The 23,774-nt window shown below is 37.5% G+C and overlaps 1 protein-coding gene across 3 annotated transcripts in view; it reads left to right on the forward strand.

Annotated features, from left to right (window-relative positions):
• Window positions 1-22,948, forward strand: part of PDHX (pyruvate dehydrogenase complex component X) — a 35,976-nt gene extending 13,028 nt beyond the window's left edge. For 2 of the 3 annotated variants that reach the window (XM_030481818.1, XM_030481820.1), the window contains exons 4-11: window positions 1,573-1,778; window positions 3,857-3,955; window positions 6,805-6,982; window positions 8,386-8,533; window positions 10,975-11,033; window positions 15,654-15,812; window positions 19,433-19,497; window positions 20,751-22,948. In XM_030481818.1, coding sequence (XP_030337678.1) covers window positions 1,573-1,778; window positions 3,857-3,955; window positions 6,805-6,982; window positions 8,386-8,533; window positions 10,975-11,033; window positions 15,654-15,812; window positions 19,433-19,497; window positions 20,751-21,015 — 1,179 coding nt within the window. In that variant the 3' untranslated portion in view covers window positions 21,016-22,948. The other variant, XM_030481821.1, reaches the window with a different exon arrangement.
• The last annotated feature ends 826 nt before the right edge of the window (window positions 22,949-23,774 follow it).

Below are 23,774 nucleotides of genomic sequence, written 5' to 3' on the forward strand. Positions count from 1 at the left end.
TGGGTGGGACTATGGTCAAACCTTCTGTTCCTTGTGATCGCATTGTATAGAGCAGTTATTCTTGACAGCAGTTGTTGGTAACTGTCTTCCAACAGGACTTGATACCACAAACATGTTTACAGTGCTGCTTGGTCTATTCAGTAGCAACATGTAGACTGCTTATAAGTGTTCTCTGTTTTATGTGCAAGCCTTTGTGAAAGAAAGAGGAGACATGAAAAAAACACTTGTTTTATTCTTATTTGGGAAAAAAAAAAGTTAACTGCTGCATATTAATATGTTATGTGGAGTATTTTGAACTTGGGGGACAGATGGATGTCCCATCGCTGCAAGTGTTCAAGGCCAGGTTGGACGGGGCTTGGAGCAACCTGGTCAAGTGGAAGGTGTCCCTGCCCATGGCAGGGGTTTAGAACTAGACAAGAATTAAGGTTCCTTTCATTCCAGACCATTCTGTGATTCTGTGATACCTGGTTTTGCATCATCTTTGGTATGGATCAAACATCTGAGTATTATGCTGATAAACATAGTTTTTCGAAATAGGTTGTTCAGTACTAGGTATGATAATGCTGTAAAATTATTAGAATGAACAACTACAGTATTTTCTATGTTTATAGCTTTGTTCTCTTTTGTTTTTCCCAGGTTTTGTGTTTCAGTGGCTAGGTTAGGTAGGTTGTGTTTGTACTGGCTTCAAGCTACTGGTTTATTTGATTATGAGTGGTAGTAACATTGCAATTACACATAGTTTTACAAATGTGTTGATCAGTGGACATTTCTGTGATGGGTTCAGCCTTGGACAAATCAGTTCATGACTCTTGCTTGGCATTCTGTTATTTCAAGTGCTTTAAAGTCATCTCAGTAAAAATAAAATATGGTCAAGTCTTGATGGTCTCTTCAGACTTTCTTCTCTCAAATGAAGCTTTTCAGGGTATTAATGGAGAAGAATGCATGAAGAGATTAGTGGTGTACATATCAACCTAAGCGCTATCACTTTCTTGGTGCACAGACTTGCTATTTGGCACCAGTTATGTTAAAATAGACAATCTTGGAGGTGAAAGCTAGTGGAGAAGGAATCTTTTTCAAAAAGAAGTAATGGGGCACTACTGTTATGGGGTTTTGGTCTCTTTTTATTCCATTAGTGTCTGAATTTACAAGGTTCTATGTACTTGAAGAAGTAATGCTGCTGGATACAGGGGAGATATCTCGAAGTACATCTGCTCAATGTGTCCAGCAAAATTTTCAAACTCTGTTTGCAAAGATTGGGCACCCACATTTGTTTTCAGTAGCTAATGTGACCTTATTCTTGGAGGTACTCAGTTGGCTGTAACTTGCTTTGATTTCAGATTGCTAGCTTTCCATGTATAGGATTTTGGAGTGTAAGTTAATATTCCTCACCTTATAATAGCAACTGTAATTCATTTCAGTCATGAGTCATCTTATTAATAGTAGGAATAAAATGGGTTCTATTTCCTTGATGAAGTGTCATTAATATGCCTGAAATTTTCCCATCTACCATTTTTAGTCATATTAGTCTAGACAGCACAGTATGTAACAATATTCTCTTTGCCTTAAATTTAGGTACAAGAAGGAAGCAAAAATGTGCGCTTGGGCTCACTAATCGGTCTGCTGGTAGAGGAAGGTCAGGACTGGAAGCAAGTTGAAATACCAGCTGTTGGTGGTGTTCCATCTTCTCCGGCTCCACCACCACCTGCACTTACCTCAAGTCCTGCAGGTCCTTCAGTTTCACCCCCTCCTAAGCTAGAACATCAACCTGGAAAATTGCCGTAAGTTTCTATGTTTGTTGTGGAATGGAACTCTTATCTGTACCAGTAGAGCTGAACCAAGAAGAGTCTTTGTCCCTTTTTACCCACTATTATACTTCTAGTTTGAGTGTTTCAGTATGTGTGAGGTAATAACACTTGCCCGCCGAGAATATTTCTCTGCTTGGAAGCCCAGTAAGTCAATTGGAACAATGTAGTTTTATTAGAGCACCTTCTATGGGTGTGTCTGTATTTTGGCATACAATTGCTTTGTGAAGGATTCTAAGCTTAGATTAGGAACAAGTTATCTTTATATACAATAGACACTAATGCTTATGCATCAGATGCTCAGTTTACCTATGCCTTGTTTTCTGTTTCTTTTTCAAACAAATGACACACTCCAAAACCCTTCCAAGTTCTTGCACTTTTGACGCTAGAAAAATTTTCTTCTTATTTTCACAGCAGTGGAATGCAAAAAACTCAAACCTGTTTTTGACAGGTTTTGGTTAGTTTTGTTTTGATTAGTTAGGGTACTCTGAAGCATTATAAACATCTCAGAGGTGGGAGTAAATTAACCCCAAAGTGTTAGTCGGGTAGTAGTAATCTATCACTGGTTTGGGTTGCAGGATGCACTTTATTTGAAGGTATTGCTCCTTGTTGGGAGTCAGTTGTGATAAATCAAAAGCTGTAAAGTTACAGCCTTTGAAAGAAAAGAATAGGAAACTGATTTTGGTAGCATGTGCTACGCAAACTGTTTGGTCTTGTTTGTTTGGAGTTGTTTGGGGGGTTTTTTTTTGTTTGTTTTCTGGTTTGTGGGCGGGTTTTTTGGTTTCGTTTTTGTTTTATTTTCTTCCAACCCTCATTACCTTTTCTATCTGGTTTGCTATGTTTGCTTTGCTGTCATCATTTAGGCTCTTCTCATGCAAGTGGAAGACAACTAATTGAGGTCATTACCGAAATGTTACCTGTAGTAAGTGGATCATTCACAGAAAAGATCCTTGAAAGGATTGTGCCTTGCATTTTAGTGCAAAAGAACATCAGAAATGCCTCTGTTTCACTGCAGCTGTTAATTAGAAATGTATCGGCATCTTTGAAATCAGTTCGTCATTTAAGACATGTATTTTCTGGCATGGGCTTATGGACAGTTCTTAAAACTCGATGTGGTGCAAATATAGTCTCCTTTAGGAAATAATGAGTTTGAGATTTTGTGGAAAGTCTTGAAACCAAGTATTAATACTTTTATGAAAATGTTGCTGCTTTTGTATCTAAATTCTGAAATCTTTTCTATATGTTTGGTTTTATCCCCTCATTTCAGAGAGCAAATCATGCTGAGGTGCACAGGGCACGCTAGCGATGTCTTGTGCTTTGTAGCTGATCACTGTTTCTGTTTCCAGGCAGAAGTTCAACTGTTGACCAATCTAGGTCAAGATGGTAGATACAGGTTTTCTAGTAGTGTAGCATAATTCGGGTATATGCTGATTAAAATATGTGCGTGTGGGAAGGCTTGATATTTAGTCTTCTAAAGCAGACACTGAATTATGCAACTACATCTGTATGGCTTTTGCTTTCCAAAAAAGTAGCCATTTCATGACATCAATCCTACAAAATAAAATTAAAGCTAGGGCAAAGGTAATGTTATAATTAGAACTGAGCTGCGTTGATGATGCAATTACAGCTAGTCAAACAAATAAGAGGTGAGCACCACTCTTGTCTGAGCTCCTAAAATGCATTTTTTAATATTACCAAAACAAGCTTGTCTTAAAATATATTTGTTTCTTCACTGATGACCCTTTTCCAGAAGAATCCACAAGAATATTGCATCACTGCTGTAAGAGGAAAGTTTGGAGAAATGTTTTCCACTCTTTATTTTGATCTCTTTAAGGTCACTGTTGTGTTTTTAAATTCAACCTTGAATTAAAGCTTGGTGAAGCGGCACAGTCCAACGTCAGTTTTAGGATCGCAGCCTCTGTACAGAACTCTTTCTTCCCCCGGCTGTTGCTTCTGAAATAGAGGATATATTTTGTAGTTTCTCCTGATATACATTAAATGAACTAAATTAATCTAATTGTTTAAATAATTGATTTTTCTCCTCATTTCTTTAGGGTTCGCCTAAGTCCTGCAGCTCGCATCATTTTGGAGACGCATGGTCTAGATCCAACCAGTCTTACACCTACTGGGCCTCGAGGAATCTTCACTAAAGAGTATGTAGACATTTCAGTAATGTTACAACTGCATATTCCCTTATTTCTTCCTTTGAACCTACGGCAATCTCCATGAACTTGAAACGTCCATTTTTTGAAAACGCCAACATTTTGTTCCGGTTTTTTCTAAGGGAAATGGCTTATTTACATTTGAAAGACCTGTTCAGAAGATGTGGAGAATAGGTTAGGAACTATTGTACGAAGCCTTCGATTAAAAGTGAAAAAACACACCTTTTTTTGTTTTTATATCCTGTCTGAGCTGCATGGTACTGCTGTTATATTTCTTGCAGCTCAACCTAATGATGGCTACCAACTCCTAGGCATTGTTAGCTGCCATTGTGGATCTCACAAATTTTGCTACTCAGAGATTTATTCAGAGCTAAAATAAACTACCAGCGCCATGTTTTCTTCGCCTCCTTTTCTTTGGGGAGTTCAGATCTCCTTCTTTCACTGTAGTTCAGTTATGAAGTCTGTCAGGTTTTAACTTGTTCCCTTGTTTATTAGGCTGGGAAGAGCACTGAAGTGTGATGGTAAGAAATCCTGAGCTCTGTTTTTTCTCCTATCTTTGTTTTTTTTCCCCCATCATTAATTTAAAAGGCTTTTGTATACAAACCTGTGGTTTGTTATGATGAGGCTTCTAGTAGTTTAGTGCACTTTTTGACTGTTCTGATGTAAAGATTGGCACTCAACCCTCGGAGTGAGGAACTCGTGTATAAAAACGTTTTTTGCTAGGTCTGGAGCCCTTAGTATCAAAACGGTGCATTACCTTCACATTAGGCTATTGGAGGTGAGGAGTTTGGCAGGAATATTATTTTTGTTCTCAGAAAAATTATTCCTTTTGACAAATGTCATCATTCACCTACACAGACCTTGTTAGCTGCTGTAATTTTAGTTCTGTTCAAAGACAACCAGGTCAGTGTAACTTGGAATTGGACCCAGAGAAGCATACAGTGGAAGTCTGCTTTTTTTACAAAAGTCTTTTTCCTATGGTCTTTGGCTGAGTTGAGATAAAATAAGGAGTTGAATAGATACAATATCCTATGTAACAGCAAATTATCAGAGTTTTAATTACGTAAGTCTAGTGGTAATTTATGGTGTGTTACTAGGCTGTGGCAGGTGGAAACCCTCTAGGACTTTGAGCTACTTCATTACCATTCCTTAGTTGTCATGGAGATGTAGCAAAGATTTTTCAGTAGCTATAGAATTATCTAACAAAATCTTTTTGCAAAGCTGCTTTCTTCCATGCAAAAGATACGACTTTGAAATGTCATTTTCCTCACCACCGTCACAGAGGAGAATTTCTTCCGAATATCTCATCTCAATCTCCCCTCTGTCAGTTTAAAGCCATTCCCTCTTGTCCTGTCACTACAGGCCCTTGTCAAAAGCCCCTCTCCAGATTTCTCGTTGACCCCTTTAAGCACTGGAAGCTGCTCTCAGGTGTCCTGGAGCCTTCTCTTCCCCAGGCTGAACAAGCCCAGCTCTCTCAGCCTGTCTCCAGAGCAGAGGTGCTCCAGCCCTTGGAGCATCTTCAAGGCCTCCTCTGGACTTGCTCCAACAGCTCCATGTCCCTCTTGCGTTGGGGGCCCCAGAGCTGAATGTAGTAGTTCAGGTGAGGTTTCACCAGAGCGGAGGAGAAACCTCAACCTGCTGGTCACACTGCTGGTGATGCAGCACAGGACATAGTTGGTTTTTGGGCGGCAAGCACACGCTGCTGGGTCATGGTGAGCTTCTTGATACAGACTTGTTATGAGAACTAGAGCAGAGAGCTGATCTGACCGATACAGCTCTTCTAACAAATTGCTAGTATAGGTGCAGTTAAAACTGCAAACCAGGAATTCTTCTATAGCTAATTTCCCTTGAAATCTGGCGAAGGGGGTGTAAATGCAGTCTTCTCTCTTTAGCCTTGTAGATGCTAATCTTTAGCATGTTGCCCAATAAATACCATGCACCTGGGCTGGATGTAGTATTACAGCTTAAAGATGGGAGTTCACTTACGTCTGTCATACTGTGTCCTCATACAAGAGGAAAGTCTTGTGGTGGTAGCTATATCAGTATAAAGACCCTGAGAGGGGTCTAGATAAGACAAGGTTCAATTACACCGGGGTCTGTTAGATGTTACTCAGTTTTTGGCTTGATTTATTGTGGTGGCGCTATCTTTCAAATTGCGTATGAAGTATGGACTTGTATGCTATTTACACTTTTTGTACATCTCTATCACAAGAGTACAGAGAAAAATTCTTCTCTGTGAGAGTGGTGAAGCACTGGCACAGAGAGGCTGTGGCTGCCCCATCCCTGGCAGTGTTCAAGGCCAGGTTGGACGGGGCTTGGAGCAACCTGGTCTAGCGGAAGGTGTCTCTGCCAGTGGCAGGGGATTGGGACTAGATGAGCTTTGAGGTCCCTTCCAACCCAAACCAGTCTGTGATTCTATGGTAACAGATGAAGTAGCTGTTACTTGAGACTTTATAGCCTGAGTAAGTGTACTCTGGTATCTTTAGAAGAATTGTTAGTGCAATTAATGATGAATGTTATACTTCTCTAACACGAATGTTTTCAATTACTGCATATTCAAGCTCTTTTATTCACAAAAGTTATCGAGAATTTACTGAAAAGACATCACAGAAGAGATAATAACAAAATTAAGGTTGGTTAATAATCATGTTCTTAATGTTTGGTTTGACTACAGAAATTTAAATGCACATAAGTGGCATTGGTTAAAAATTGGTTAAATTGGTTAAAAAAACCCAGACAGAAGTGGCTAACAAATTAAAATAAGTGATGGTTTAGTAATACTTTGGGAATTTTTGAAATAATTTCTCTGTTGTCAGTATTTCACTCTCTTTAATCACCAGGGATGCTCTCAAACTTCTGCAAGAGAAGCAGAAGGGCAAACCCACTGAATTGAAACCTGTGGTTTCTCCAGCTCCTCCCCAGCCTACTGCAGTGCCTTCACAAGCAACAGCTGTGCCTCCTGCTTACCCAAGGCCAGCAGTTCCACCAGTTTCAACACCAGAACAACCTGCTGCACCGGTAGGGGTTCTGTTAAGTCCTTAACATTGTTATTGCTGAGTATTGCCATGACTACTTCAGTAGTTTCATGAGATTTCCAGAACTGGAGAGACTAGGGAAGCTAAGGCCACCCAGATGCCAAGCCCAGACATGTGTGGTTTTAGTATGTTTGAGTGAATCTATAAGCAATATAATTCAATAAGCAGTATAATTCAAACTTCAGAGCTCTCAAAATTATCTGGACACCATTTTGTATAACTTGCAAATCAAAGCCATGAAAAGCTTTACATTGCAGGCCTGGGAAAGGGGGAAGTCAGAGAGACAGCAGTTTTATTTCAGTCCCCAAACAAAAAGATGCCACTAGTTAGGAAATCAACAATACATCCTTTCCCTGCAGGATCAGTATATCATTATGTATTTCCAAACTCACAGTAAAAATAAATCAGGCTTTGAGTTTCTCTACTTCATTTCCTTTCCTTTCCTGCAATGTAAGTATAGGTAAATGTCCACGGAGTTGTCAGGAAGCGAGGAGGGAAAGGTCCTAATGGTTGCTTTGAAGAGTAATTTTGCAAACTCTAGCACGTAAATACAGTTTCTATGTTCATTTGAAATGTTAGAGATGCCAGAGATTATTTTTTAAAGAGTAATTGCCTATGCATAAATCCACATTAGTAGCAATTAAAAAGCTTTTGTGAAAAATGGAGGGAAAAACATTTCTGGGTCTAGAGCTAAATTTGAAGTATCTTTACAGATTGAAGTTTACAATGTAGCTACACTTCATAATATTCAAAAAGTGCTGCTTTTTATTTTTCCATTACAGAAAAAAATGGTTCTGTGATTGCACCAGAACATCCATATTGTAATTTATTTTGTGTGCAGTACTACTCAGATTGTAGCATACGTGCTATAGATGAGGTGTACAAAATAATGTTTTACAGAATCACGTATTTTCTTGCTTTCTCTAGTCACTTGTATTTCAAGAGATTCTTTAAAAGTTGACTTGCTTCTATGAAGACCTTGGGAGAACTTCTACATTGAAACACTACTGACTATATCTGGAAGGAGAGAGGAGAATAACAGAAAAGATATGCAGTAAAGCCTGTCCTAAGGAACCACTGAGGGAACTGAAAAAGCAGTAGCTTCCTGAGAAAACACTCTATTACAGTTTAAATGGAGCAGAACATATTGTGAGCAATATGCCAGGTCTGGCAGACGGAACAGTGCAGTGGAATAGACTAGAACACTCAATGGTCTTAATCATATTAATTTCAGTAGTTGAAATGTATTGCTTTTTGATACCTAGGGGATTTTTGAAGTGAGCAGTAGTCACTGATGATAACGCAGCAGTGCTGAGGCCTGTTTCAGCAAAGGGGAAGCATACTTGCTCGCTCAGTATTTAATATGCAACATATGATTTCTTTCAGGGCACATTCACAGAAATCCCTGCTAGCAACGTCCGAAGAGTTATTGCTAAGAGATTAACAGAGTCTAAGACTACTATACCTCATGCCTATGCTGCTGCTGACTGTGATATTGATGCTATTTTGAGATTAAGAAAAGAATTGGCCAAAGGTTAGTGATTAAACTGATTTACTATAACATGTGGTACTAACACATAGTTTGCCTTGTATCTATAATCTTGCCCAGGAGGTGTAGATTTTCGTATAGGCAGAACACTATGCATTCAAAGAATCCTTTTCAATTTTCTGTACATTGGACTCAAGCTGTACTTCCCTGTGATTATTGAGTTGGACAGCTTAGCAAGATACAGGAAGACGGAGGTGGAATGGAAACGTGTCCCACAGAAAAGTGAATAATTTTTAAAATATACATTGAGAATTGCTTTAAAAGCTGTAAATCTCAATATTTATATGTAAATCTCAATATTTATGTGTAAATCCCAATTTTTATGTGTCCACCATGTCTTATTTATACAGAAATGTTTAAGACAGGAAATTAAATTTTGTCTCTTTGTCTCAACTTGTATTCGCAGAAGTGACTTACTTAGAAAAAGTTCTTGAAGTTTAAGGTCATAACCAAAGATTATTTTTGCTAAAACTGTTTCTGATTTTGCTAAAATCAGCTGAGTGTACTTTGCAATAGGATACTTAATAATTTCAAAATTAACTGTGCAGGTTAGAACCTTCTTTCCAAACTCTCGATTCAACAAAGTGTATATGACATGCATTTAAAAAAAACAGGAGGATTTTTCAATAGAACATTTTTCAGGCAGGCACTTCCATTCTCATGCAAAATATCACAAAATTGTTGTTTGCTTAGTGTCCTTTTTCTTTTTTTAAGGACTTTCACTTAGTTGGGTAAAAAACCTGAAGGAAAGCTTTTATTACTTTAACATTATAATCTTCTTAAATTTTATTATATAAAATATAATGGTCAATATACTTGATAAATTAGTCGAGATCGCATAGTATGATTGACTGTAATATCTCTAAGTGATTCTTTCAGTCTTAATTTGTCTAAAATGTGGAATACTCTTCAAAAAGAATAATAATTATTTTTAGTATCTGAGGTTAGCAATAGTTTTTCTGATAAAATTGATGGTGGTTTCTACTGTGTGATGACACGTAATGTGGAAGTTTTAATGCAGCATTCCCTACTGTAAGCTGCTTTATTTTGGGGGTAAAATATAGCAGTTTTCACTACTGTAAACATTAGTGAGGGTAAAATATTATCAGACATATTTCATTTAACTGTACTTATGTATTTTCACTGTATTCCTGCCCCCCTAGTGGACAGTGACATTTTGCCAAGGGTGAGGAATGTAATATAGAAATCAGAATATGAAACACCAAGATATGTTTGATGACCAAGATGCAGGTTTGTCTGATGTGAAATTCTGTCAATGTAACATAGTACTTGCAAGTTCCATTATGTTACATTTGAATTCTGGCACTCTCAGATACAGATTGCAGGTCAGTTATGTGGTAAGTGGGTACTTGGTTCATTCCTCCAAATTTATGATGACTTAAGATGATTTCACTTAATGTTCTCTAAATTTCCCTCTACCAAAGCATTTCTAAAGGCGTGGATATTACATGCCATAAATCAGACTCTCAAAAATTAAGTATCTTTACTTCTTGATCTGTTCTGCTGACAGCAGTGATGATGGTAGCAGAGTAATGTAGCACTTCTATTGTGAGAATGATACATTTGATATTGTGCAAATATGTATCTTCAGGATAATCTTATAGCAACGGTGGCATATTCTGCATTGTGTCTGTAATCTTCACTTCTGCTGACGGTCTGATTTTAGTTAGTCTTGTAAAACTTGGAATAGTCTTGAGTCTTGTAAAACTTGGAATAAAATAATGCAAAGCAAATATAGCCATTGTTTCCATCCTTCCACTCTCCCAAGCTTTTGGGGGAAGAAAGCACATGTCTGAAGTGTTACACAGTATTTCTTAGGCTCACATAAAAAAATCCAGTCCTCTCAAGGTTACTTTATCTCCTTCTGGCTGATGCTGCCTTTTTCTGTGTAGCTTTGCTTTTAATTTAAGAGCTTTACCACTCGTGTTATTTTGCAGCGTGCCTTATAATATATTGTTAACCCATTTTAAGGATCGACAGATGCCTTCATCTTGCTAATTCTTACATTATAAGTCTCCAGAGGTTACTGGACAATAACATTCTTCTGACTTGCAGCTGAATAAAAGCTGATCTCTGCAATTATTCCAGTTAATGCATCACATTACATAAAGAATGGTAGTCTCCAGTATTTTCTCTATGTATTTAGATCTTACAATAGATTTCTACATAGGCAGTAAATATGTAAAGGATAAAACACATCTGGGCTGCTACTTGTAAGAATGAGTAATAATACTCAAGTTTGCAACTCTGTTGACCTTCTAGTTACAGCTAGTCTCTGTTCAGAAGACTTTTCCTTGATGATACTCCTTTTGCCACAAGGGAGAGAAAAGTTTTCTTGCTTTTATGATTGTAGTTTGTCTTTTCTTCACACAAATGATCATTGTCTTTTTTTTTTCTTTTTGCAGATGACATTAAAGTATCTGTAAATGATTTTATTATCAAAGCAACTGCAGTTACTCTGAAGGTAAGTGAATAATTGACTTAAAAAAATATGTTTTATAGTAAACTGCCAAGGAGATGGAGTATTTTGTGAGCCAACATGGAGATATGAATATGATCATAGCAAAGCTTGTAATTCTTTATCAGTTATTGTCAGGTTTTTTTAAGCTCTCCAGGTAAAACTTTCTCCACTGTCTGTGCCATAAAAATGAGAACTTCTTAGTAAAGATCCACTTACTGCAGATAATGGCAGATGCTTTGTCAGCAAACTAAAGCAATTGGCAAGATAAGTCTTCTATTCTTTGCTGTTGCATTTTATTTTCTTTTACAGTTATGAACAAATTTTTATCCAAGTCTTACAGCAGTCTTGTTTATTACCTCAGATGCATACTGATGGCACATTCAGTGAGCTCTGCTTTGAATTAAAAATTCTTTAGGCAACCAGTCTTTTGCTCATTCAGGATTGCCATCGTTGCCTTTGTCAATGTAAAAGTTAAATGATTGCAATACATCCTGAAGTTACGATCTTAAATTTCATAAGGGTCTACTTACTCCATCCCAAACTATAGAGGTTTTACTGTCTATTTGCATGTTCTCTGGGTAGAGCTGGATACATTATTGTCCAATTTATATTGATTGCTCTGCTTGGAATACACTTTCAGTGCTACTTAATTTTTTAAAACTGAAAGGCTTGAGAGATCCTTCTTTAAGAGTACTCCCATGCTTCGGAAATGTCTCCTTTTAGTCCAGAGTGTCTCAAATATAATCACTTTGAAAACATAATGTGAAATTAATTTTATTTGCAAACTTCTTAAAAGAAAGACCTAGTGGTTTTGATTTAAATTCAGTTTGCACTTAATTTTAGAATGAGTCATAGGTGGGAGCTCTGACCAGCCTGAAGGCCAGTATTTTTAAGGTTCAGGAGGAAATAAATGTCTTAGAGTGATCACTAACAGCTGCAAAAGATCTTTGTTGTGTAAAAAAATAATTAAAGGGGACACAGGCTTGACCGTTAAAATATCCTTTGGAGTTTGCCCTCATCATCACTTCTGTGAGAATGAATGCAGATTTTGAAGCAATTTGGTAGTGCCATGGATTTGTTGCCTATGCCTTCTTGATTGCACAGTGATCACACCTTCTAGCTCTATGGTAAATGCCTAGAAAAGCTAAACTTTTCTGATACTATTGCATCGTTTGAGCAGCAGCTACAAACAGACAAGATAACGCAGAACAAAGATCCAGACTGGTTGCACTACATCACAACAATATAAAACCATCAGAAAGGGATTGAGAGGATTATTTTAAATATTCAAAAGCTGAAGTTCTGTTTCAGTTGGGAAATTATTCCCATGGATGTATGGAATTTATTAAACACTGCACTGGAATGGACCTGAGAAATTTCTAGCCAAACATAATCTAAATATTAATATGTAATTGCAAGAAATATAGATTTTGATAGAAAATAGACAGGATTCTAAGCAGTTTCATAAGCAAATGCCTGAGAGAAATTCTGGGCTTTGTATAGGCTGGAAAAAACTTCACAAGTTATTCTGTACCAGAAACAGGAGGAGCTAAACTTGCTGTGCATTTGTTAGATGTGAACACAGCAAGGAACTTCTTTCTGTGGCCTAATGAGACCTTATGCGAGGAAATGGTAACATCCAAAAATTCCTGTGAGCTGCCAGCTGTGAGCATGGGATCGCAAATCTCTGCACCACAAAGCAGGTGGAAGGAACAGGAGACAAAGGGAAATAGGAATGAAAGATTAGATTTTGTGGTTTTTTTGTTCTACATAAATAAAGCCAGGTAAAGGAAGATAACGGGATGTAATCCTAGCTTACAGGATGCAAGCTTTCAATGTACTTGTTATTACTTCTGCTTATATAATTAAAGGGGGGTTTTTTTATTATTTGTGGTTTCTTTTAATTTGCTGCCTGAAACAAAAGATGAGTAACTTCCAGTCCATTTAACTGTGAGGCTGCTTTACTGTACTTTGAGCATACGCAGGGATTATGCATATTGTTCATTACCATTATTTAAAACAAGATTTCCTTATGTGCCATCACAAAGTGACCTAACCAATGAATTCTGTAAATATGAATTCTCTTTCTGTTATACAAATAAAAATATTTAGTCTGTGATTAGATTTGTATTATTTTTCCTAGTATTTGCTGTTGACATAGTACAGAATTTGAATCTTGAACTTAAGGATTAGATAGTTCTATGCTGAAAACTTTTAATAAAGTCATCTGTACTGTGTCAGTTTTAAAGGAAATTCAATAGACAAGCCTAGTAAATTTTAATGCATATAGCTTTATAAAATCGGTGCATCTTTGGTTATACATGAGTTGGTGCCCAAGTCGGATTCTGAGAAGCTGGAGTTCTTGTTTCTTGAGTTAGAAGAAATTGAGGTGTTTTGCTTTCTGGGATTTTTGTTTGGTTGGGTTTTTTTATGGGACATGAATGTTGTGTTTGTATGGAAATAATCATTAAGCTACTCTGTCCTATCCTGTTGCTTTGTTACAAATCTATGCTAGCATATGTTTGACTTTTAAAATAATAAAAGAACCCCAAACCAAATGAACAAACAAACAACCCAAACAGATTTAACTCAGTATACCAGGAAATAAGTTAATGATTGAGCTGATGTCTCGACTACTTCTGTCAGTGTTTCAGGAAAGTATGTGGCCTACTAGTTTAAAAAAGAAAATCTACTTCCCCCTGCTTCTCCCCTTCCAAAATTTGGTGGTGTGAATACATTTGGAAGTTTAAATTCAAGGCAGTTTTATTGACTCTTTTCTGGGCACTGTTGAAATCTTATGTTGTTAATATTTTCTTTCTGAACAATGCAAGACATGTTCTTCCAGCTTTAATGAACTGGTAGTGGCTGGTTTGACAGTTTGTGATTGGTTGGCAAACACCTCAAGATGCTACTTGTATCGGTTCTTTGACATGTAAAGTTTCTTCTCCACAATTCTTAGGATCACAAGTCCAATTATGAATTCTACTTTTCAGCTTGGTCTCACCATTTGACAGCCAGAGGTTTGTGAATGTGCCAGTGGGCACCAGGTGATAGCCTATTAGAACAGTTCTGGCTTTCTGGAAAGAGAGGGAGAAGTAAGGCTGGAGGAAGAAGGAATGAGAGCTTCCAGGCTGATGGCTTAGTAATGGCAGCCACTACAGCAGCTGTCCTTTAAAAATAAACAGTCTTTCATTGCTGAAATGATGGGAGAAATAATACTGTCTGATTTACATAAAAATTAAAATTATTTGAATGATATTGAAATTGATAGGAAAAATTCCTTGTCCTTACCATCTTTTTTGGATACCTTATAGAGAGAGTCATATTTGCACAACACCCACTTAAAGGCATTTTACAACTGTGTACTGTGGGACTTTCCTAAAGTTTATATTTAACTTGTGAAGAGGAGTACTACCCATTCTTTTTTTGTTTGTTGTATTTTTTTATTTTTTTTTTCCCATAATATATATTCTGGTGTTGAAAAATAGTTGAAAGGCCAGGCTGGACAAAGCCTTGGGCGATATGGCCTAGGGTGAGGTGTCCCTGCCCATGGGACAGGGTTAGAACTAGGTGATCTTAAGGTCCATTCCAACCCAAACCATTCTATAATAGGAACCAAGAGTACCGTTACACTGCTGCTTCTAGGAATTGAGTTAGTTTAGGTAGATAAATTGTAGATTTATAGGGTTGGGAGGGGATTCATTAGTTCCGACCCTCCTGTCACAGGTGGGGACACCTTCCACGAGACCAGGTCATTGCAAGCCCCATTCAACTTGGCCTTGAACACTGCCAGGGATGAGGCAGCCACAGCTTCTCTGGGCAACCTGTGCCAGCGCCTCACCATCCTCACAGGGAAGAACTTCTTCCTAATATCTAATCTAAATTCCCCCCCTGTCAGTGTAAAGCATTCCTCCTTGTCCTGTCACTACAGGCCCTTGTTTGAGTCCATACACAAAAAAAAATATGATGCATTTTAGGAGAACATTGTCTGAATAACAGTGAGTGTACCTGCAGCATATTCTATTTGTAGCTTCCTTCGTTAGGAGTTCTGCTTGAGACATGAGTGGAAATAAAAATGTGTGGGTGTAGTAGGGTGTCTATGTTTTTTTTAAGTCAATATCCTGTGATTTATTTGGGGGGAGAAATGACACTGTGTTGTAGCTTTGCATGCTGGGCATCTGTGAGGTGGTATCAGTGACTCCTGAAGGATTTTGTAGGCTTTTGTTAATTTTTTCCAGCAGCACCAAAAAACCTTCTGGCTGCCCTGCTGTTTTCAGTTCCTGGAGCATACATTCATGCTTTTTGACAGAGTAAGTTTAAATATGATAAATTCAAGCTAATCATGTATAGCTACTCTAAGACCCTCACAGTGATTTATTTTCTGTCTTGCTTGTAGCAGTCCTGATGACAGATGTGACCTGTTATTTTGCCTTCATTTACAGACAATAGTCTATGATGCATTAATTAATTTGGTAAATGCTTATATGTAATTATATGTCTTAAAGGATTTTCCTTTTTTCTTGATAATTGATTGCACTATTTTTTGGGGGTTTTTTTTTGTTTGGTTGGTTTTTTGTTTTTTTTTTTTTTAACAGCTGTCTCTTTTTATTGTCTCTCTTCTAGCAAATGCCAGATGTGAACGCAACCTGGGATGGAGAAGTCTGCAGGCAGCTGCATTCCATTGACATATCTATTGCTGTGGCAACAGACCGAGGTCTCATTACACCAATCATAAAAGATGTTGCTTCCAAAGGAATAAAGGAAATTGCTGCCTCTGCAAAGGTAGGTCTTAAATGTAACTGTATGCTGAGGAATATAGTAGTTGTAGAGTTTTTTGTAGCAGAAAATATAGCATGACCCAGATACACATCAGTAAGAACAAAGGCAAAATGAATGTAAAGCAGTTTCAACATACCTTACGTTTCAAAATTATTATTAATTTTGCAGCTCTGTTCATTTGTAATGAACAATAACTTAGCCATCATGTTATTTATTTGGATACTGACTAAACTGAAAAATAAACCTGCACAGACTTCTGCAATTTAATGTAATTGTATTTCTTTACTCTTCATGAGAAAACTAGATAATGTTAATTTCTTTAGTATTACCGGTATTTGGGTTTGGGATTTGGTTTATTTGGGAGGGGTTTTTTTCCCCCCTTTCCCAGAAATTTGCTTGTAGCTGCTTTTGTTACCCTCTGTGCAGTTGCATTATGGCACTTACTTCTGTCTGCGTTTTTTCAATATGCAGTTCAGTTGAGAATGTCACCTGATAAATAACATTAAACTCCTCAGACTAATGAACAGCATTTTGCGTAGACCAGGTGCCAGTTAGAGTGACTTGGATCTGTGGCAGTTGTTGCCAGCCACGGGCGTATCCTGTGCAGACAAAAATATAATGAATGATGAAATGCCCCAACACCAGTTTTTTGTTTGGTGTTTTGTTTTGTTTTTTTTTTTTTCTTTTAATGAGTGCTAATCAAAGGCCTACAGTATCTGAGGAATGCAGTGGAAGTAGGTGCTAGGGTATAAAACTGTTCCAAAACTAGGCACAAGCTGCACTTTGTAAATTTTTGTCTTTTACCAAAAACTACAGAAATCATGATAGTCTCTGGTAGCAGAGGGGAACAACCAAGAAAGTTGTTGCAGAAGGTGGTGTATCATGCCACAAAACATTTCTAATTGTATGTTTTTAAGATTTTCCCAGTCCATATCACTTGCTTCATGTTGAATGTGTTGTGAAAGCAAATCCTTTAGCTAATACAACAGCCAGACAAAGAAGAGAGTCAGCTGAGATTGTTACATTATTCTGTGATTAGTCACAGAATGACAAGAAGAAAGACATTATGGGAAGTGAAGTATATCACATATAGAAAGTTCATTATCATCCCCAGTAGCTGTGATACTGGGATGCAGTATTACAAACCTTTCTTTACCATAAATTACAGTGTCCTGCTGTTTCCATGATAGGAATGTATACTTGCATTATGTTTAATAGGGCCTCAATGAAGGAAGCATTCCCCTTTCATTTCAAATGCAATGTGTGTAACAGGGCACACTACTCCATGTGAAAGTCAGTGTGTCACGTAGATTGTAGGTGTCTGTACCAGCATAATTTTGCTTTTCAGCTTCTTCACTGAATTACTGAAATAAATATGTATCTGATGTGCACATGTGAAAGGCACAAACTGAAAGTGCAGCTGATTCTCTATCAGTCTCTCTGTAGTTTGGCAGGCACTTTCTTTGTGTAGACTGCTTATATGTCCCCTTCTACTGCATGTTAATTTTAACTTCTTTCCAGGTCACGTGCATCCTAGCATCATATTTTCATCATTCAAATAACTCAATTGCACGTATGCATTATGCTCATATTGACCCTGTTGTGTGAATGTTGTTCCCATGGCTATTGTCTTCTAGTTCACTAATTATTCAGAGACGGATAAAAGCCTGAAATAAAATTCAGTGTATGCTTTTAACTTTTAAATTCATAATAATAATTTAAGTTCATAAGTTTTGTAAAGTTTGGTATAAGCTTGAATTGTTTAGTGGGCAATTAATTAGAATGAGATTCTCTTAAACTTCTTGGTATTTATTTCCAAGCTGAAGTCACTGCAGTCATTCAGGTGCTGTGGCCTTTCAGAACCCTTGCCTGAAAGATGCTTAGAAATGTTTACTGGGAAGATAGTTATTTACCATGACCAAGAGATGTATACTACAACATGAAAGGGGATTAATCCATGTCACAACTATAGCTGATGAGCCACCGTTATTATCTGTGAGGAAGTATATCTTGTAATGACTCTACCTCCACCCACATGCAAACAAAAAGAAGTAAATTCATGGATTCCACTTATTGACTCTGGTCCTTAAAGGCAAGGGTGAAGTTTCATAGCAATTACCTCTTGGTAGATTGAATTGAGTGGTGGATGGAATATTCATAGAACACATTTAGAAGATCCCTGGGAAGCAGAATGGGCAACTCTGGAAAGCAATCTAGGAATTAAAACAACAAAAAAAGGGGTGGGAAAAAAATGTCAATTCCTAGAAAGAACGTGGGTAAAATCCTAGAAGACAGTAGTAGAATTCCTAAAAAGGGAGTGGAAAATTCCTAGAAAACAGGGGGATTCATGGAATAATCTTCTCCAAGAAAGTTTCACAAGTGTGATATATCACTTTTTTCATGTTGTGATCTTCTGGGTTTTTGTTCACTTCCACCAGCATTGCCCTAACATAAGTAAATTATTGGAAACTGTCATTAGTTTTATTATTTTTACCAGAAGGAGGAAAACGTCAACAGACTCTGTTGCTTTTATCAGTTTTCCCAGAGCAAATCTGAGACTATTTCCCTGAGTATGCGTTTGGAAACCATTATTTTTATCTTAAAATGTCATAATGTTTTAATTGTCACAATGTGACGTTTTCCGTGTGCTTTTCCACCTGCAGAATAAATGAGACAAGCTGAAACCACTAAATATGTTCTGTATGAACAGGACAGATCATCTGTCTTGCGTATATTCCCATTTCAGTCTCTGCTGTCAGTTGAACAGTTTCTGATTTTGAAAAGGTTGCTACTAATGGAGAAGTCATCTGTCACATTGCCAGTCACCACCTCTTCAGCTGGTTACTCATGGTTGGGTGTGAGGAACGGGTTGGTGGCTGAATAATTGGTTCTTGATCCACCAAGGAATGCCATTTCTCTTGAGGTCCACACAGTCCTTTCTTCCTATTGTAAGAATTATTCATCCTGAATCTCACTGCTTCCATCTAAGGAGACCTCTGAGCTAGAAAGATCCTAGATGGGGATAAGACTCTTTTTCTCTGTGATCTTCCCTTGGAATATAGCTTGAACTTCTTGCCTGTATTTTGAACAAAACATTTGCTGACAGCTTCTTCTGTAATATTTAGAAGTAGAAAAGCATCACAAATAAAATGGAGGTCACAGAGTGATCCTTAAGGTAGTTGAATGCTTAGCTGGACAAAATGCATTCTTTCAATCTGCTATAAAGTTCTGAAGTGGTACATGGCAGTTTGTTTAAACAAATATGTTTAGAATACTCTGAATTTGTCTCATCAGTATTTTGCTGGATATTTTTGTCATCTAAAAACACCAGGGAGAATGGTGGTTCCACTGTAAAAACTGGAAAAAGGTTTTTAAGGTGAGAGAACAGCTTTTTATTGAACAGCCAATATTGTTGGGAAAATGACCTTTCTGTCCTCGTCTCTTTGCCAAGTCATTGCAGTACAACAGTGTTGCTAAAGTACTTCCCTAAATCCAAAAGCAGATGACTTTTTAATGGCGGCATGGTCATTATAATGTGTTACTGAAGTAAAAAGAATTAGTCTATTAGAACACTTTAATTTGTTTCCTCTCACCTTTTCTTTTACTTTTTTCATTTTCCTTAGGCTTTAGCAAAGAAAGCAAGAGATGGAAAACTGTTACCAGAAGAATACCAGGGAGGATCTTTCAGGTAAAACTCTAGCAGCATTTAATACATGCACTGTGGATTCAGAACTGTTTTATCCTCAGCTATTCCACTGTGTTAATGTGTTGCTTTTTAAAATCTTCTTCCATGTGATGATTCTGAGAGCCAAACCTAGGCCAAGTGTCCTGTATCAGGGAGAAACAAGTATCTTGATACAGATTTATTTCATCTGAGCCTGGTGTGAAATTAACGTTTTTCATACTGAGACTGATCTGCCTCTTATTTTTGCACCTAATTTTTCCCAATTGCAGAAGAATATTGGTTTTCTTGTGGTTTGTTTTGAGGGGGGTTTTGTTGTATGTTTGGGTTTTGGTTTTTATCCCCCCCACCTTTTGAGAGCAGCGGAGGGTCTAGTATGCCTTTTCTTTGGTAAGTTTGCTGCCTCCTTGGCTCCTGGGTTAAGGACATTGCTAGGAAGCTTTCTAGCCTGTACGGCCCTTGAGATATTACGCATTAGTGCTGTTCCATCTTGGTGGTGATAAAGCTGCAGTGCATAGCCCAGGGGCAATCAGGAGAGACTTCAGGGCCTTAGGATGATTGGTGAGGAAATCTGGAGCACAGGTTATTTTTTCTTCCATCCTTCCAGTTGCGGGCAGTAACATTGGAAGAAACAAATTCAAAGTTTTTCCCACTGTAAGAGAAGATGAGGGTAGTAACCACCTGAGGAACCTGAACATCCATAACTCTATGGGACCTGATGAGATGCATCTCAGAGTCCTTAGGGAATTGGCTGATGTAGTTGCCAAGCCACTCTCCATGATATATGAAAAGTCATGGCAGTCAGGTGAAGTCCCTGGTGACTGGAAAAAGGGAAACATTACAGCCCTTTTTAGAGAAGTTGGAAAGGAGGACCCTGGGAACTACTGAGCTGTCAGCAGCCATTGAAACTTCAAAGTTGTGAGGTTAAATTCAAAAGGCGTTTGGCTTGAAACATAGGCAAAGTTTCTTTGGCGATACCAATTTCCTGTCCTACTTTCTGCTTTAGTATATGCAATGCAAGCATATATTACTGTAAAGAAATTGGACTTTTGATAAGGTGCATTGGTTGTAATTGCAAAAATCCCAAACACTTGGGAGTGTAAATGTGCCCAACTGAAATCCAGTTTAGATCTATTCTAAAGTTAATGGGCTTGGCCTTGGGAGAGAATTAGGTCATAGTAGTCACTGAATATAGATAATTTCTTCTAGGTGTTATATAATTTCTGACATTACTGGTAACTCTTTTCTCTTTCATTTAGCATCTCTAATCTGGGCATGTTTGGCATCAGTGATTTCACTGCAGTCATAAACCCTCCCCAGGCCTGCATCCTTGCTGTAGGCCGAGCAAGAGCAGAGCTCAAGCTTGTGGAAGATGAAGAAGGAAATGAGAAACTCGAGCAGCACCAACTCATGACAGTGACTCTTTCAAGCGATGGTCGGGTGGTAGATGATGAACTGGCTTCAAAGTTTCTAGAGACTTTGAAAGCCAACATAGAGAATCCAATACGGCTTGCCTTGTGTTAAACTCGGTGGAGATTTCTTCTTGTTTTGACAACACAGAAAACCGTTATGTACTTGGGGTTGTTTTTCTATATTGAGGAGTAAATAGTTACTGTGAGAAGGACAATTAAACTATTTAATTTATTGAATTACTGTGAAAAACTATTAATGTTCGTGCTTTTAGTCTTTTGAAACGACCAGGCTTTATGCTGTAAAGCTAAAAGTCGAACGTGCTACTTTTCTTCAGACACTTAGTACTAAGGTCACATGTTGGTATAGAAAAGTCAGTCTTGTCTGGGAAGGAAAATTCAATAAAACTTTATGAAATTTAAAAAGGGAACCATAGAATAGTGTGGAGTTAACCTTTAAAGGTCACCTAGTCCAACCCCCCTGAAATGAGCAGGGCCATCTTCAAGTAGATCAGGTTGCTCAGAGCAAACCTGTCCAAACCTGACCTTGAATGTTTCCAGAGATGGGGCATCTATGATCTCTCCGGGCAACCTGTTCCAGTGCCTCACTGTCCACATTGTAAGAAACTCCTTCCTGATATGTAGTCTGAATCTACCCTCTTGTAGTTTAAAAGCATTACCCCTTGTCCTATTGCATTAACCCTTGTCTTATTGATATAGGCCTTATTAAAAAGTTTGTCCCCATCTTATAACCCGCCTTTAAGTATTGAAAGACCATAATAAAGTCTCCCTGAAGCCTTCTCTTTTCCAGGCTGAACAACCCAAACTCCTCCAGAGATTCTTCATAGGAGAGGTGTTCTATCTGCCTCATCATTTTTGTGGCCGCCTTCTGGACCTGCTCCAACAGGTCCATGTCTGAGGGCTCCAGAGCTGGACGCAGATCTGCAGGTGGGGTCTTTCCTCTACTGAGATAGGATGCTTTTTTCTTTAAGGGTGAAATACTAGCTTTTAGAATGAGGCAAACAAGAATCATAATTGAGCAAAGTGCTGCTATAAGTCCTGGTCAATACTGAGATAGAAACGAATAGCTAAATGATATTGCTGCACTAGAAAGCTTGTCAGTCTTCACAAGACTTTTCTGGCATATTGTGCCATAGAAATTAGACTGAAATAAGGTTTATAAGATTTCTGTCAGATATTTCAATGGCTTCCTACATAAGAGGAAAGACATTGCAAACCAAAAAAGTTATGATTTAATTTCATTTAGATTTAACTATTCTTCTCCTTCACTATAAGCTACATTGAAGAAAGCAAGATGACTGTGGAGATGAATGGGGAAAAGAAATAGCAGGAAATTCTGAGAAAGATGAAATTAGATCATAGATTAAAAAAAAAAACCTCAAAATATTGAGTAATCTAGTGACATCCACAACTTCATATAATTAGAACTCATTAAAACTCATTTGCACCGTAGGAGCATCTATTTTTCCCAGTATTTTAATATAATTGCATAATCTAATGCCTTGCAGAGGTATGGAGTAGAGAATAAACTTGTCTGAATAAATGCATTCTACAGAAAGGATCGAATCTCTGCATCATTGATTTTCAGTTTTGATGGAACCAACATTTAGTAAAAGGTTTTATTTGACTTAATTTGGAGACAATTGCATTTTTAAAAGTTTAGAATTTGCCTCAATTCAGATATCTTCTGCAGTACCGCGCAATATATAAAATTTTTTTTCAGGTGCTTTGTGATATACTGTGGTTAACTTGAAACCCAAGTTAATTGTGTCAGCAGTATTGTGATGAAAAACTAGCTGTGATCTCTTAATCTTATAGAGGTTCCATTATGGAAGGTTAGATTTTGCACACTGAATATTTGCTGATTAATGCTGTTCTTTGCACAGATAGAATGAAGATGTAAGTAGAAAGTGTTTCATCATCATTATATATTGAATTGTAACTTGGAGGCTTACATGCAGTGGCCTCAAGTTTAAATTAACAGAAGTAGATTGGTTTCTTTTCTTGTAAATAAATATGGAACCACATGTTCTATGTGTCTGTAATGAAGCAGCTGCATTTACAGGACCTGGTGAGAATATAAATTGTGAGTAGAAATCTAGGGGTTTGTCTTCTAGTTTGTGCAAGTACTTCTTTTGTTTTTAAGATTTGGAGGACTTGTTTGTTTAGCTGCTGCCTTCATTGAAAAGCAAACTGCAAAACAAAAACCTTTAGTTAATACTGAGTTGAGAGTTTTTACTAAGTGAGATCGCTTCTTTGGCTTGTCTTGATATAATAAATTTCATTAACTTAATCTAACAGTAGGGAGTGATTTTGATTACCAAATCTAGCTTACTGTGCGATAATGGACATATCCATTCTGTATTTCGAGGAGTTTTTCACCGATAAATTGTATTCAAGATTGGCTTTTGAAGATTAATTTGCAATTTTAAATGGTTTACCATGAATTTTTCCAAAGTCATTTGTCAATCCCATGTTACTTTGAAGGAAAAAACAAACAAAAAACCAACAAAACCATACTAATTTCTATGTTGTCCTTAATGATGTATACAAGAAGCTCACATTGTTTTCATAGCTAAATCTGCTCTGCCAAAGAGAATTTGTAGGCTAATTTAAAATCTGGTACACTGTTCTTTATTTTTGTACTTGGTGCTCTAGTGTTGTTTTGTGCTTCCCAGCATTTGTATATTCTATTCTTTAGCTGGCTAAAGGGCTGCATGACTGACATGTGTGGCTACAGTTTTCGGAGCGTGCATGTTCATGTAGTGCGAGTCAGTAAGTTTTACTTTTGATTTTGGAGCCACTAGGAGGTGCTGTGGTATGTAAGTATAGAATGTTTATTGTGTTTCATTC

Source organism: Strigops habroptila, chromosome 4 (assembly GCF_004027225.2).
Source record: "Strigops habroptila isolate Jane chromosome 4, bStrHab1.2.pri, whole genome shotgun sequence".
NCBI lineage: Eukaryota > Metazoa > Chordata > Aves > Psittaciformes > Psittacidae > Strigops > Strigops habroptila.